Source organism: Ovis aries, chromosome 19 (genome assembly GCF_016772045.2).
Source record: "Ovis aries strain OAR_USU_Benz2616 breed Rambouillet chromosome 19, ARS-UI_Ramb_v3.0, whole genome shotgun sequence".
Classification (NCBI taxonomy): domain Eukaryota; kingdom Metazoa; phylum Chordata; class Mammalia; order Artiodactyla; family Bovidae; genus Ovis; species Ovis aries.
Genome location: NC_056072.1, coordinates 14,744,281 through 14,761,579, shown reverse-complemented (window position 1 = coordinate 14,761,579; position 17,299 = coordinate 14,744,281). Strand labels below are relative to the sequence as shown.

Sequence of the window (17,299 nt, the reverse complement as noted above, 5' to 3'; positions counted from 1 at the left end):
TAAGATTTTTGAACATACTATTTCACATTCATTTCAATATTTAAACCCATTCAAACATAGCAGTAAACACTGATCTAACAGCAGTGCCTTTGCATAACTACATATTAACTAAGAGAATACAACTAGCTCCTTGGACAGACTTTGGACTATACCTAAGATTAATGCTAGGATTTGCCTACAGGTAAAAACATTTTTTTTTGGGTACAGTTCTTCTGTGTATTCTTGCCACCTCTTCTTAATATCTTCTGCTTCAGTTATGTCCATACCATTTCTGTCCTTTATCGAGCCCATCTTTGCATGAAACGTTCCCTTGGTATCTCTAATTTTCTTGAAGAGATCTCTAGTCTTTCCCATTCTGTTGTTTTCCTCTATTTCTTTGCATTGATCGCTGGGGAAGGCTTTCTTATCTCTTCTTGCTATTCTTTGGAACTCTGCATTCAGATGTCAGGAAGCAACAGTTAGAACTGGACATGGAACAGACTGGTTCCAAATAGGAAAAGGAGTATGTCAAGGCTGTATATTGTCACCCTGCTTATTTAACTTATATGCAGAGTACATCATGAGAAACGTTGGGTTGGAAGAAGCACAAGCTGGAATCAAGATTGCTGGGAGAAATATCAATAACCTCAGATATGCAGATGACACTACCCTTATAGCAGAAAGTGAAGAGGAACTAAAAAGCCTCTTGATGAAAGTGGAGAGTGAAAAAGTTGGCTTAAATCTCAACATTCAGAAAACGAAGATCATGGCATCTGGTCCCATCACTTCATGGCAAATAGATGGGGAAACAGTGGAAATAGTGGCAGACTTTATTTTTTTGGGCTCCAAAATCACTGCAGACGGTGACTGCAGCCATGAAATTAAAAGACACTTACTCCTTGGAAGAAAGGTTATGACCAACCTAGATAGTATATTCAAAAGCAGAGACATTACTTTGCCAACAAAGGTCCGTCTAGTCAAGGCTATGGTTTTTCCTGTGGTCATGTATGGATGTGAGAGTTGGACTGTGAACAAGGCTGAGCGCCGAAGAATTGATGCTTTTGAACTGTGGTGTTGGAGAAGACTCTTGAGAGTCCCTTGGACTGCAAGGAGATCCAACCAGTCCATTCTGAAGGAGATCAACCCTGGGATTTCTTTGGAAGGAATGAAGCTAAAGCTGAAACTCCGGTACTTTGGCCACCTCATGCGAAGAGTTGACTCATTGGAAAAGACCCTGATGCTGGGAGGGATTGGGGGCAGGAGGCGAAGGGGACAACAGAGGATGAGATGGCTGGATGGCATCACTGACTCAATGGACGTGAGTCTGAGTGAACTCCGGAAGTTGGTGATGGACAGGAGGGCCTGGCGTGCTGCGATTCATGGGGTCGCAAAGAGTCAGACACGACTGCGACTGAACTGAACTGAAAAACAGTTTACTGCTCAGATAACTAATCTGAAAAAAATTAAGTTTTAACACACATACAATTGTGCCCCTTCCTTTAATCTTCCGTCCAGACTTTGACACAGATGGTTTCTGGTCACTTACAATGGGTGTAACATCAGGAATTTTCCTGGAAAAGATTGAAAATTAAAAATAAGCAAATGCTAGGCAGTTTTCTCAGTGTGTAAATGCAGAATTTATGCTCCTTTAATACAAAAACAGTTCATTCAGATCTAACACTTTTATAGAATGAGGCACTCCACATGACCTAATTTTCTAAGCATATCCTCCATTATTTTTTAAATCTTTAGCAGAGTACAGATGATTTACAATGTTCTGCTAGTTTCAGGTGTACAGCAAAGTCAATCAGTTATTTATATATACATATATCCACTCTTTTTTGAAATTCTTTTCCCAGATAGGCCATTACAGAGAATAGAGTGGAGTTTCCTGTGCTATAAGTAGGTTCTCATCAAACAAATCCTTTAAATAAATGTTAACAGATACCATTAAAGGCATTATTAGTTCATTTAACTTTCATAACAATACTATGAGGTAGGTACTATTATCAACTTTTTTAAAAATAAAGAATTTTGAGATTACAGTTAAGAATGTTGTCCAACATCACATAGAGAAATGAAACATGACTTTTATAACCATGATATAACAGGGTTTTCCCAGCCAGGAATCTGGCTCCAGATAAACATACAATGCCACTATAAGAAAACCTTAACTAAAAAGTATATTATAGTTTTTTCAGTCATTTCATATTCATGATATCATTTGATTCTCACAATGAAAGAAGCAGGTACTCTTGGTAGACAACTGTTTACCTCATTTTCCTCATGAAGAACACATCACTGAACCAAATGACCTGCCTCTAACTGTTCAGCATGAATTAATGTTCATCTGGGTATCTTTTACATGCTGATCCAATGTTGCCACTCTCCACCTCCTCCCCCACAACAGTCCAATTTACCCTGCTGTATGGCCCAGAAACTGGTATTTTTAAAAGCTTGCCAAATTACACTGAAGTGCAGCTGAAGATGAGAACAAATGAATTAGAGCAAGTGTAGAATCCAGCTTCTGCTAAACAAAGTATAAGTGATAATGAGCTTAACTGCTGGCAAATTCAGTAAGATGGCAAGCTCTCTAAGGCTGACAGTCCCTGTTTCTTATCCTTTCATATTGCATATCTTGCATTCTTAGCACATTAATTTTAACTCCCAAGTGACTGATCAAATCTTAAGCATTCTAATGAAATAGATCAACCTGCTATCTTTGTTATGACACAACTACCTACCAAATATGACTTAAAATAATTCTGCAGGATATAACTTCCAAAGATATTACGTAACCAAAGAGGAGTGATGACCAAATAAACTTCCCAATGATATTCAACCATAAATACAAGACAGTGGTATAAACTATTTTTAAAAAATACCAAATAATAGGGGTCAGCAAACTTTTTCTTAAAAGTCCAAGAGAAAGTATTTTAGGATTTCTAGGCCAAGAAGAAAACTAAGATGATTATGTAACAAAAAGAAAACAAGTTTTCACAAATGTTTCATCAATGAAATTTGAAATACACTATGATGTGTAGTGCACTGAACAGCATATATACCAATGACAGCACCACATACAAACTCTGCAACTCCTCAATTCTGCTGCTATAGCATAAAAACAGCCCAAGAAAATAGTGAACAAATGGATATAGCTGTGTTCCAATGAAATTTTATGGACACCGAAATTTGAATTTCATATAATTTTTACATATCACAAAATATTATTATTCTTCTGATTTTTTTTCACAAACATTTAAAAACAGAAAAATCACATTTAGCTCATGGGCTGCCACAAAACCAGACAACAGGCTGAATTCAGCCCACGGAGCACTGTAGTTTGCCAACCCCTACTAGATGACACTGAAATTGACCTTTCAAGTTTCCTACTTTCTGGAAACTAGATGGATTTGATCAATGAATGGTGTTTTGTATTTTAAGAAAAAAGAATCCCACTAAGATTTGTTCACAAGACAGAATTCTTAGAATTTTGAAATATCTAACAGTCTAAACAATAATCATTATAGAGACTTAACTGAACAGGGACATCTCTATAACTTCTTAGACTTCAAAATAACTCTTCAATTGCCAATTACACCAACCACTTTATGGTATTTCTAGTCATACAACATTTCTCTTAACAATTCTACACTTGAGTGTAACACACAAAATACATTAATTTCTATTTTTTGAGACCAAACCTAAAGCTACATTTTAGCTTTTCTAACATAGAGGAGTTATCACTGAGTAAGTTAACAACAGTAACATATGGTACTAAATTATATCGCCAGTCACCATGCAATAATTTTGCACTACTAATTGGGGTATGTTTTAAAACCTGACTGGACCCAAAGAGTTCAACTAACCCTCTGTTCTGGTAACTAAAATCTCACCTCTAATGAAAGGCTAAGTAAATGAAGTTAGTAATGAAATCTTCCCAGATCTCCACTAAGAACTCTCCCAGGTCAACTTGGCAAATTCCCTTTTTCTATTAGTAGAATATGAATTTTGAAAGGTAGGGTCTATGGCATTCATGAATCCAGTATCTCCCACGGTGTATTTCAAAGTGCTTTTACTATGGGTCACGCTCAATAAATGAGTGTGGACCTGCAATGAGCTGACAGGAATTATCAGAAAGAGAAACAAAAACATGTAGGTTAATCATCCTTACGGTTCAGGCTCCACTGTGACAAGAGGCATATCTCTTCTCAGTAAAAATCGGTTCTCGGGCACTGGAGGAATCTCTTCTGGGCGGACCACAGGCTTTTCCCTTTTAGCATTTGAATCAACAGATCTTTTTTCATTGGTATCACTCCTCTCAGAGTGACTTAGAAAGAACAAATCACCAATTAAAATGTGTCTATCTAAATTTTTAATATTCAATAATATAATAACATAACTCACAGCAAAACTGATATGTTGCAAATCCCACTAAAAAGGTCAACATAATTTTCATAAACAGAACATATAAAACATGAGCGAGTGAAAGTTACTGCACTAAAATTCTGATATAAGAATTGCCAAACGATCCTTTAAGAGTTTTAGCGATTTTTACCTACAAATGCCATAAATCTCTGATATAAAACATCTGTGCTACCCTTAGATTTGCAAGATTTCAATATAAACTTCCTAAAATACTGTCCTTTTCAACAATAGGTAACAAAGATAAGTTTACAGAATCACACATACTGTTCCCATTCCAGGGTGTTTGTTTTTTAGGGAAGACTACCCTGGTGTCTCACACTTACCCTTTTGGGCTTATTATATGTTTATTTCTTGGCTCTTCTGAACTGTTTGCTTCCTTTCGTCTCTTTTTAGAATGTTTAACTTTCTGTCTCCTCTTATGCTTCCTTCTTCTGCTTCTCTCATGTTCAATTTCACTTTCTGAGGATGATTCTGAAGAGGATGAGGAATTGGAAGAGGAATCCGAGACTTCTGAATGACTTGGCTTCTTCCTTTTTTTCTCAAAAACTTTTAATAAATAGTAATAAAAGTATTAGTACTGGATTTCACTGCCCACCTTTCAGAGAAAAAAAAATGATTACCAAGTATTATAAAACATGTTTTATATAAAGCACACTAAAAATTTAAATAAACTTTTTTTTTCAAGTTAATAATACAATTTGCTGGTGAGATTGCTAGGTAACAAAGCCCTCATGAAGTTTATATATTAGTTTGGTCAGATAAGAAAATAAGTAACTACATAATATAACAAATGATAAATGCTTAAAGAGGGAGGAAAACACAGAGTAAAGGGAATAAGGCAAGTCAAGGTAATTTAAGATAACATTTGAGCAGAGACCTGAAAGAAGTGAGGGACAGGGGTCATGCAGGTATCTGAACAAAGAGTATTCCAGATAGAAGGAACAGCTAGCACAAAGTTCCCAAGTGTCTGGCATGTCTGAGTAAAGATTAACACTGCTGGGAAGACAATGAATATGGAGAGATGAGAGAAACAGCAGAAAGCCAGAATCCCTTACAGACCACTGTAAAGACTTCAGTTTTGGTTGACAGAGAGGGAACCCTTGGAGAAGTTGGCTCTGGTTGCTGCTGAGGACTGTAGAGGGTCAAGCGGAAGCAAGACCAGTTAGGAAGCTATCATTACTGAGAAAAGATTATACAGAAGCGATGACAGAGGCAAAGTGAACAGTAGTGAGGCTATTGGAATAACCCAGGTAGAAGACATTTGGGTTTGGACCGAGTTGACAACAGGGGAAGTAAAAAGAAAAAGTCAGAGTTGGAAAGATTTCTGATGGATCAGATACAGGGTGTGAGATGGAGGAATCAGGGCTATTGGTATATTACTTGTAGGAGTTTCTTCCACTACTGAAATCTAGGCGGTATCTCTAAGTTACAGTTTTCAACAAGTGTTACCTGTATCCAAGCTCCCTCTGTTCTCAAAACACTCTTACCGTCTTTTGTTGACTTTGTGGCAAGCACCCCGCAGTCAATAACTCGTACATCTGCATATGGTCTACTTGCAGCATCAGTTTTCAGATTTTCAATTTGTTCGATTACTTCAAAACCAGAAATAACTAGTCCAAAGACAACATGCACCCTGTCACAATACAAATTCAAGAAAAACTGGTTTGATGATAGTTAAGCCAAGAGCAGTAATCAAGACAATTGTTGTAAATGACATGTTCACAGACCTGAAAATAAAAGTGTCTGATATATGAAGCAACTAGAAGGAAACTAGAAGTTCTTCTTCATAAAAGGTAAAAAAAAAAAAAAAAAAAAAAAACCAGCTCAAACTGGGCCTTAGTTTTCTGCTTTTAAAACAGTGATTCTTAACTATTCTACAGCAGAGAGTATAACAATCAGACTGCACTTGATACTGAGCAGCACCTGTGGTCTCAGGACTACTGCCTCCTGTGATCCTCAGGGAAAGCTTGGCTATGAGAGAATAAACCAGAGGTCAAGAGTGCCCCCTTGAGGGTTCACCACAGTCTAATTGGTTGGACTGGCCACCAGCACACCTCCCCAAAATAATAAGAATGTAACTCTTACCCATCCAGGTGTGGAGCAGGTTTTGTGGTACTGTGCAACAAACATCAACACAAACAAGATGGCAGAAACCAGGTGTTCAGGTGTACAGAGCAGAAGGGTTTAAAAGCACAGCATGTAGAGAACAAAGAAGTAAAGATAAAAAGGGGAAAAAGTTAAACATGATATACATCTAAACTTAAAAAGCTTAAAAACAGCAATAGTAGTCATTTTACTGATTAAAAAAACCCTCAAGATGACAATGCATTACAAACTTTTATCTCTCCAATATGAAGACTATATATATATATATATACATATATGTGAAATAGGTTTGAAATACACAGCATAAATATACATTAAAATTAAAGTTACTCTCAAATCCGAAACAAAGACAATAACAAAAACAAACTCAAAACTTATCAAAATCATTAAACAAGAATAAAAAACATCTAGCCATTTGCTTATGGAAAGAAAAGTGTGATCAACACTTAACAAGTGCCCCTTAAGTGAGTTTTTCTACTACTTATTTTTCATACTGGGTTAGTCTGCATTTTGTAGGCAGGTAGCTGGAGGTAGGCCTCAGGAGCCATTTCTAGAACTTCCTGCCCTTCTTGCTTCACTTAAGTTGCCACTCAAAACAACTCAGAAAATGCAATAAGGAGCAAATCTATCTGCCAACACTTCTGACCACAAAGTAATCGTAGATAACATTACAGATACTTTACATTTCCATGGCCCAAAAAACATCCAACTGGTTGCTTTACAGTCACAGATTGGCAGACAGCCACTGTTGGGAAGCCTATGGGGTATATTATGATTAAGATATTTTGAACCCAAGCTGGTTTTCCCATAGCATTTTCACAGATCTTCAGACTATGTGAATTATATAGTGGAAAAAAATTCAAAAGTAGACTCTATCACAAACATCTTAGTTTATGAGAAAGAGAAATTATATTTGAGAGAATGGTCACTGGATTATCAGACCATGTGAAAGCAGTCAATTATACTAGAAGCTCTAATGTCAATTTTTATAATCATTTTATGTAAATTCTAAGAAATATGTGAATAAAACATAACTTTAGCCTTCAATACTAAAAAACATTATTCTATCAGGAAATATAACACATATATTTACATTAAGAATTTTTAGTTCTGTAACAGTACTACAGTTTAGCTTTAAAAAATTTAAATTATCAACTCAAGAAGTGGCAGAATTTTAAAGGGAATCTTGAGTTTTAAAACCACTAGTCTCAAATTTTCCCTAGAAGATTGAGAAGTGGTAGTTTAAGCCAATGTGACCATAAAAATGAATAAAAACAGAAGAAAGAAGAAAAAGAAAATGTAGCAAACAGTGAGGCACTGATGCTTAAATCATGAAAGGAGCATCCAAAAACTATCCTGACAGTAACTTTAATACAGAAATGTGCTTCCCATAATTACACAACTTTACCAAGCACAGTAAAGATAGTAAAAATTAGGACATATGCTAGACAGTGATTCCACTGTATGAAAGATGGAAAGAGGTAAACATTTTAAATGTAAAAAATGTTCTGTAGTGTAAAGGATCAGTCTCAAACATGTAGCAGTGAAAACAATGATGCATTAATTAGATATATTTCTCTTCCTTGGGCCTTTCTCTCACAACTCTCAGATATTCTGGTATTGAGGAAAAGTCTATACATTTTCTTAAAACACACAGAATCCAATTCAGTTTGCACTCTGGTTAATAGAAGTGATGTTAAAACCACCTTAGCGCAAATCTTTGGAACAAATGGTGTGATTAAAAATTTGAACTTACTGCAGTGATGCAGCGACATACTACCTGAAACTCAATTTGAGAATAGAACCTTTATGACAGATTCAGGTTTTGTTTTTAATTCAAGTGAGAACTGAACACAAACTCAATCCTTTAGTGCACTAGTAAGGAAAACAAATGAAGACAAGAGCAATTCTTTCAAGGATAAATCTCAACTGGCCCAATATGCCTAAACAGTTGTGAATAACCAAGTCTATTACTCGCATCTGCAATTCAGGATGCAAAAATACAAACTTATGATTTAACTGGGTTAGGCTATATAATAAGAATAATGGAAGTAGCCTAACAAAAAGAAGCCCTCTGGAGTTCTCAGCCCACATTCTAAGAGCAGAAATTCCAAGGTAAAGCAGGCTTACTGGAATTGGGCTGATGGGCAAGGGAAAAAAATGATATGCAATGATATGCTTAGTCCAAGCCCTTCAATTCTACTAGAATAGACAACGAGATCTCACCACATCAACTCTTAAAAATTGAAGTTTCGAAACTATACAGGTGTAAGGACCAATGTAGTGATAACATATGCCCAGTAAGTTAAGACCTTAAAGCCAGGGCTATCATAAATATGTAAGTTTATGCATGCTTATGAAACACACCTAAAGGAGAAATAACCACAAGAACATTTCAAGTTAGAAAAGCTTCCAATATTTTCACATTTCCATTTTCTACTGTCACTCAGATACTGATTTTCCAGTTCCCTTCATCTCTGAATTTGCTTTAAAAATACATGCACAAGGGTTCATCTAAATCTCATAAATCCTAGAAACAGAAAAGTATGACTGATACGCCAAAAAAAGAAACTACTTTTTTTTTTTAACCATTATCAAAGCAGATTTTGGCCTTATACAGAAAGTAACAGTTCTGTACTGAAATGAGATATAAACCATTATATACGATATACCCCACTCCTCAAGATGTGTGGGAACTTGGTGGTAACAGGCCACTGAAATTAAAATTATACTTCCCAGGATTTACTATGAACAATAAAACACACTTAATTTTACATGTACTGCTGCCACAGATCAAGCAGAAAGTTTTTTTCTTAATGCATATAACAATAGGATTAAAGAGATAAATAAAGGTAAAGAAAGAAAAAGAGAGAGCCTTAGAGTAATGAGACATTACCTTTGGAGCGCACGGTGTAACACTCTTTCTGTAAATTTTACACAAAAATGGCAAGAAATAAATTGTAATACACTTTTAAGACAAGACTGAATCTATGTTTTAATATCAATATAACTTTGAAATTAAATACTTTCAAGTTTTATGCAAAGCAAGAAAGCCGTTTAAAAAGGAGGGCTCTAAATTTTCTTTCACATAGGATATGTATGTAGAGACGAACTATGTTTAAGAGAAGCACTGAAGTGGGAATCTGCTCAGGTCCCTAATATTTGTAACATCACAGTGTGAATAATAGTTAGAAACAAAATATTATATTTTGTTTTACAAATCCCAGATACTGGCTAAGTCAACTAACATTTTTCTCAAAAAGATAATAATGTATCTAGAGTACATAGGTAAATATAAAAATCTGAATGCCCAGAAGCAGTTACTAGAGGTACAAAAACAAAAATCTCAATGGAAAGAACTGAGTTAAGAGACTTCAAAACAGAATTCCAGAGAATACTTTTTACTAATTCACTTCAAATAATTAAGGAACCTTTCGTGTTTCTACATTTGAAACGTTTTTTCGGTTACACGTCACATCAGACTACTATATGTTATGAGTGAATGAGCAAATGTTTAGATTGTAGTTTCTGTTCACTGCCATTATACACACTTTTAGTTAAGTCACTGAAAATAATAATAATAAGGCAGCATACCTAGAATTTTAAGAATCTTCTCAAAGGATAAAAAGGCAAGAGAAATGCAAGTATAAGAAAATGCATGCTATCAAATCTTGGTACTTTCTTTTCCTCTCAAATGTCTGATTTTCCCCATTATAAAAATTTTTTGTTCAATGAATATACACTTTCTGATCAATTTTAACTCAATTAAAATTTAAACATATCTATTACTATTCAGACCAAAACCCATATTATATACAGTGAACAAAATTCTTTACAGGGGTTTTGGACATACTAAATCTTGAAATATTTAAAAATGTTAAAAGGCATTTATACATGAATGACTGTCAAAAAAGAATATGTTTCAAATAATGTGGTGTTTCCAATGAATGTTATGAAAAAAAGTGACTCTATTTGTAAAGCAGTATGAGAGAAGGAAATAAAGACAATCTATTTGTTATAACCTTTAACATGCAATTTTCCCGTTCAACTCCTGAAACGGTCATGACTGTAAGAGGCACCAGATTGTACAGAGTGACAAACCTCATGTAAGGGCAATGGAGACTAACCAAGCCACATTACAGTGCTCTACCTGTCATTCCAAAAGTCACTAAAATAGAACAGCTTTAAAAAATTCAGCACTAAAATTAACATAATACACACCAAACACCACAAGATATAGAACTCCGTCCACGCTGCTAACACAGATGTCACACAAACACTAAGTAATATTCAGACTGGATGTCAGGGATGACACTTGATATCCAGAGAATATGGATTATGGTTAAGTGTCATGAAATCTGTTCATGAAAAATCTTTAAATTAACATGAAGGTACTGTTCCTAAAAAAGTAAGGAAAAAAAGGCAGAACTTCTCAAGTTATTAATACTTAGTAGCATTTCTTCTCAAACTCATGAGTATGTGGAAAGAAAAAGCATTTCTACCCCCAAATATCAATATAGCTTTGTAAAGCCCTGAAACCAAACCACCCCTCAACTCCTCTTGCTCTGCTACTCTGAAACAATTGGCACTTCTCTCATTCAGGTGAGTAGCTATTCTAAATGACACAGAAGATATCCTAAAACTTATGTTTTCCTCCCACAGTCCTATTTATAACAAGATGTAACAAACAAGATGAACTTTTGTTTAAAGTTCAAAGTCCGACTTTTTGACTATCCTATTTTCTTAAATTTTTATAATTATCATGACCACTAACAGTGGCAAATGACAAAGCCTGTTCTCAAAGGTTCTGTGGGTATTCCCACTCCCTACTGTGACATGAGGCCTTCACAGACTAAGCCAAGGGGGATGAGCATGATCATTACTCCAATATGCTCTGCTGGTGCTGCTAAGTTGCGCCAGTTGTGTCCAACTCTGTGAGACCCTATAGACGGCAGCCCACCAGGCTCTGCCGTCCCTGGGGTTCTCCAGGCAAGAACACTGGGATGGGTTGCCATTTCCTTCTCCAATGCATGAAAATGAAAAGTGAAAGTGAAGTCGCTCAGTCGTGTCCGACTCTTTGCAGCCCTGCAGCCTACCAGGCTCCTCTGTCCATGGGATTTTCCAGGCAAGAGTACTAGAGTGAGTTGCCATTGCCTTCTGTCAACATGCTCTAACAGCAGCCAATGAAGAAACCAGCTGACTTTGGCAAGATGAACCAAAGCTGCTTTGAGCCACCTTTCAGACTGATGAAAATTAAGCAATTACAACTATGTCTTTTAGGCAAGATAATATTTGCATATAAATCATTTCATATACTCAAAAATTTAGGGTCAACCTATAAAAACACTTTCTTCCTTTAACGTCTGCATTTTCACACCAAAATGTTATTTATATTTGAAACTGAGCTACATACTTTACAAACAGAAAAGGAAAACAAAACTAACTCAAGGCATATGGTAAGACTAGATACAAGGTTTCCTGATAGGTTAGTGCTCTAACCCAGGAGAATATAGTTACTTAATAAAAGTTATAAATTACCGAACTAATCTCTTTCATCTATGTTATGCAGTATCTTTTTCATCTTTCTGATGAATGAAAGACAATGAAAATCAGAACCAGACTTAATAGTTATTACTGACAGCTAAAGGACAAGAAAAATGCTTTCTTGTGTGTCATATCATTTTTCGAGCAACACTTGATGCATCTAAAACTGACTAAACTTAAAATAAATTCAGGGGAATTCCCTGATGGTCCAGAAGTTAGGACTTTGTACTTTTACTATTGAGGTTCAATCCCTGGAACTAATATCTCACAAGTCTAAATAAATAAATTCAGAGCAGACTGGTCAATAAACCTATGTAGCATACAGTGTTCAGCATGCTCTTTTTAGCTATCAATTTCTTCAAGATTATGAGAAAAATCCCTATAACCTAGACTGTATATGTCTTTTCTTCCTTATTTAGCATTATCTATAGAACAGAAAGACTGGACTGGAGGATCTCTAAATTCTTTTCTAGTCCTAGACTTTATAATCCTATAACTTTTATTGCAGCCTCTTCCTAGTCTTTGGCCTAAAAAATAAATAATAATAAAATGAACCCCATTAACATGGTCCCAGGTCTTTGAATTCCTTCAAAAATACCTCAGTATGAACAAACTATTACTTCCTCAGTGATTCATGGGGATAGTGACATGTATTACTTCTTTCGTATTTCTCGAGCAGTACTACTCCAAAAACAATTAGTTTTCTTCTATTTAGGTCCCTAAAAGCAAAATCACTATGACTAATATAGTAGTAGATATAAGCAATTACTGCAAAAACTATAAATAGCTTTATACAAAAGACAATCTGATTTTTATCACACACATAATTTTTCCACCCAAAGAAAGCAATATATACAAAAAATTTTAATAAAATGATGTATATGCCTTAGGAAAGAGAGGTCTTAAGTGTTTCAAGTAATGTAATAATTTTTACAAAAAGCACAAGAATTCTTGAGGAACATTTTGCTCAAGTACCCATACTAACTGCACCAAATTTACTCCTTGGAAATACAAGGCAACAGATTTATAACAAGATCTACAAATACAATTTTGCAAGGATTTATTAAAAGTCCTTATTAAGCGGAAGTATAAAGGTAGCTCTTGGCATTTTATGATCCATTCTCACACTACCCTTTCTTTTTCAGACTGCAGAACTGCTGCTCAAGGTGCCAAAGAAGTGTGGGAGGAGGATAAAATGTAGAAGTCACCCCTGGGAAGCTATCTGACAGCTCAGTGACCATCAACCCTCGGAACCTCAACTTTTAGAGCAACTGTCTGTGATCATCTATAAAACTTGAGGATTGTACATTATGCTTTTTCTAACTACTTCCAATTCCAAATAGATTTGGGCTTGCAAGACACAGATTTTCAAAGATACTTCTTTCATGGGCCACCATCTCCATTTTACTTATTCTTTGTATAAAAGCAAGGAAACATTTTATTTAGAAAAGTGAATGTTAGTTTTATTTTATTCTGAAACTCCTGAGGAATTGGTACTTTCAGCCCACATAAAAAAAGCACGTGCATAAAAGCTTCTTAAAAAAAAAAAGAGGATTTTATTTTGTGACTGCAAAAATGTTTAATTACTTCCAAGATTGTTTTTAACTGAAAACTCATTTCCAAAAGTAAATTTCAAACTAAAAGTAGAAAAGTTTCTTTCAATCACAAGTTTACAGTGATCTTAGTGTCATCCATTATTATAAAAACAAGGTTAAAACTTAATCCTAATTTATAAATGTTAAAATTTTCATTTGGCATTCCTTAAAAGATAGTCCGATGTAAAATTAAGTCATGTAGAAAATAGACATGGCTTTAATTGTGTTTGATGCTAAACATTTCTAGAAAAGACTTAAGCGAATACTAAGTAACAAAAAAACAAGATACTCTAAATTTTTTGAAGTCAGACTCTCATATACTGAATTTTAATCAATGCATATACATGCATGGGTTTTATCTCTTAACATTTTATAAATAAGCTAATAAGTATGTAACAATGGGAAGAAGCTGCTGCTACCCAATAAATCAAATTTTAAAAGTACTGATATAAAAAGAAATCTAAAAGAAACTTTAGAGCCCTCAGATGGTAGCTTTTGACCAATGAATCGTTAGTTTATCATGTTCACAGTTCAGATAAGCTTAAAAATGGAAATGGGAAACCTTAATCAAAGAGTAAACAGCTCCTACATCAAGTTTTTCAAAACATTTCCCACTACTTTTTTTTGGCTCTCAAGGAGATTAAGAATAGAAAAATATTTTAGTAAAGAAGTATAGCAACTAATACTCTATGGGATCAAAGAAGATAGAGGAATAACTGTTTTAGGTCTTCTTTTTTTCCTGTACAACTCCAAGCATTATTATCTTCTGTCAGCTTTCCATTTTTAGGACATTCTTGGGAACAGAATGCCCCTTATCTGAACTTTATCAGATCATGTTGGAATTTATTTTTCACACAAATATAAAGTGTGAGATTTATTTTATATGAATACTTTACTCCTTTAAATACAGGGAAGCGCCATTCATACCCATCCATTCAGAAAGATGACAAAATTTTTTTCTGGTATGGAAAAAATATTTCTCCAATACACATAGCATAACTGCAGAGATTTACTTCAATCAAAAGCATTAAACTCCATACTAGGCAATTACCTTTCATATTTTATATCATGGAGTTATAATAAAAATAGGTTTTGGAATAACTTTACATAAGAACACATCAGAGAGTATGCCAAAAGTCTTTCAGATGAGAAATAACTAAGGTTTTGGTTGTGTATACATGTACATGTAAAGGTGTTTGTTTTTTAAAAAACAAATTTATCATTCTAAAGTTTTCTAAGCAATAACAGCACAAATTTTTGGTGAAAATGAAAGCAATATTGGGTTAGTTCAACTATGCATAGAGATCTCACAAAGTTTAAGATTGCTACAAATGTTGGCTTAACACCAAATCATTTAATTCTATACAGTGTCAGAAAATAATGGCACCTCTCTCAAACTGGCTCAAAGAACAACAGTAAGAGGGAAAAGCAACCATACTATGGTTTACTCAAACCAACTGCTTTCCATGCCAAGGATACATTCAGTTCCAGTCATGAACAATTTTTTAAATGCTCATCAAGAGTTTATATTCCAATTCAGATTTGATAAACTGAGGCCCCAAATTTGTTAAGAGTCAAAGCCAATTTCTTAAGATGACAACAGAATAATTTACATCTTCAAGTTATGCCTTTTAAGCACCATCCTTCAAATCCAGGATATATTCTTAACACTGAGATGGCTGTTAAGAGCTTACCAGTTACTATAACATAATAAAACTCAAGCTGACAGAACCTAGCAGTAAATTTGGATCAAGGATACCATCTTTCTCATGAACAGCGCTTCTCTGTTTAGGAAAAGCTCATCTCTGAATTATGCCTACTCACATGAAAAACTGGGAACCATTGGTATGTTTCCCTCGATTTGCCATTGACAAAAGGAACGCTCTGTCATGTTTGAGAATAAAGTTTTCATCTGTTTGAAGAAAACACAAATTTGTCAGTCTCCAATTATAAGCCACTTTTAACGTGTAATGTTCAAAGTAGTAAATAGAAAGCAAAGGATGAAATTCCTCTTCTGGTCAGTACAGATACTTGACTATTTAGAAAAAAATTCTTTTAACTAATCAAATAACGAAAGCATAAAAAAGACACAAACAACCCCAGATACTACTTATTTACTACTTAGCCTTGAGAAAAAGAACATATATTTAATACTTTATACAAACAGCCTTAGAACAGTCACGTTTAGTAGCAACAGACATTGGCTAAATGATACTTAAACTATTAACTTTCAGGGAAAATTACCAAGAAAATTAAAAAAAATCTTTATAGTAGAGCTCGTTTCTTCCAAATTTCCAATCATCCTGCATAATGCACCATTGATGGGAGCTTTAATAATCCTCTTATGTGCTTAGTTTCTTATGGTAAATTTATTACTCAGTCAAATTGTTGCTAGATGATGAAACCAACCCTAACCAAAATATTACAGTAAGTTTAGAGACATGCCTAATTAAATCAAGTATGTAGATTCTAATCAATAGGATCAAAAACTAAGGAGGAAAGCCCTGCAAATACAAAAATTTTAAAGATTCAATTAAGATATACATACAAGTATCTGCCACAGGCAACAACCATGTTAAAGTGGCCTACAGTATTAATTTCAAATTGCTACATGCTAATGGAATCAGCTGAAGAGCTGTTCGATACTAGTTCAAAGGAAAACCTCTGTCATAAAGATCACTTAGAGATGGATTTAATTCCAGCAGAAATATCCTGAAAACTAATTTATTTCCTTTTAACATTGATACAAACAAATCTTTCTTTTAAACAAACAGAAACACAGAAAACTTAAAAAACAAAAACAAAAAAAAGATTACCTTGGGAACAGGCTTCTGAAAAAGAGTAGTAATCCATTTTTCCCCAAAAGAAATATAAAAGACTATTATAACACTGAAGCTATCATGGCATTAAAACCTAGTAATACTGGATCCCATTATAAATTTCTGCAACTGACTTTTCTAAGGCTTTTTGGGGCAAGTGTAATAGTTAGATTTATGGAAATACTATTGTAGGAATAAAACACAATCATATAGTTGTATTATACAAAAGAAAACATACAAACCTTTGAGAAAGGAAGAAATACCAACTTTTATTCAAAGACACTGTTTGGCTTAGAGGGGAAAAGAAAAAAAAAACAACTAGACTCTTTACCCTGATGTGGAAATAATAACCCATTGGAAAAAGAAAAAAAGATACAGATGCATGTATGAAATAGTATACAGAGTTTTCCAAGTCTTCAAGCAATATAAGAAATCCAGTCACAACCTGACCCAGACTCTCCATAAATTTATTAGGAAGGGTGCAAGGGAAAAGAGTTGGAGTTTGTGTTACTGAGCTTCGTTCTCTTACCTTTTCATTTTGCAAAAGACCACATTCTCTATAAACAAAAGAATATGTTGACAGTTTTAGGCAGGAAGATAGGAGTTTTCATGTATATAGTTGCCTAACCTCCATGCTGAAAGTCATGTTTAACCATAAAGTTAGCCTTAATTAATCTTGTCAATTAAAAGTTATATATTACAATATAATTTATCCCCAAGTTCATGCAAATAAAGTATTTTCATGCAGCATTAGTTTCATGCAAAAAGTGAACTATAAGTAAACCTCTTCTCATTAAAAGTACATGATCAAACTTGCTTTATATCAGA

The 17,299-nt window shown here is 34.5% G+C and overlaps 1 protein-coding gene across 9 annotated transcripts in view; it reads right to left on the bottom strand.

The window, feature by feature from the left end:
* NKTR (natural killer cell triggering receptor) overlaps positions 1–17,299 on the bottom strand; it is a 42,572-nt gene that overhangs the window by 14,057 nt on the left and 11,216 nt on the right. For 3 of the 9 annotated variants that reach the window (XM_012099436.4, XM_012099438.4, XM_012099437.4), the window contains exons 6-11: positions 15,477–15,564; positions 6,493–6,522; positions 5,895–6,040; positions 4,731–4,953; positions 4,154–4,309; positions 1,463–1,550 (exon numbers count right to left, since the gene is read on the bottom strand). In XM_012099436.4, coding sequence (XP_011954826.3) covers positions 1,463–1,550; positions 4,154–4,309; positions 4,731–4,953; positions 5,895–6,040; positions 6,493–6,522; positions 15,477–15,564 — 731 coding nt within the window. Of the gene's footprint in view, positions 1–371; positions 432–1,462; positions 1,551–3,666; positions 4,100–4,153; positions 4,310–4,730; positions 4,954–5,894; positions 6,041–6,492; positions 6,523–9,409; positions 9,438–11,261; positions 15,565–16,468; positions 17,029–17,299 lie in introns of those variants that run through there. The other 6 variants (XM_060402111.1, XM_060402112.1, XM_060402113.1 and 3 more) reach the window with 6 other exon arrangements.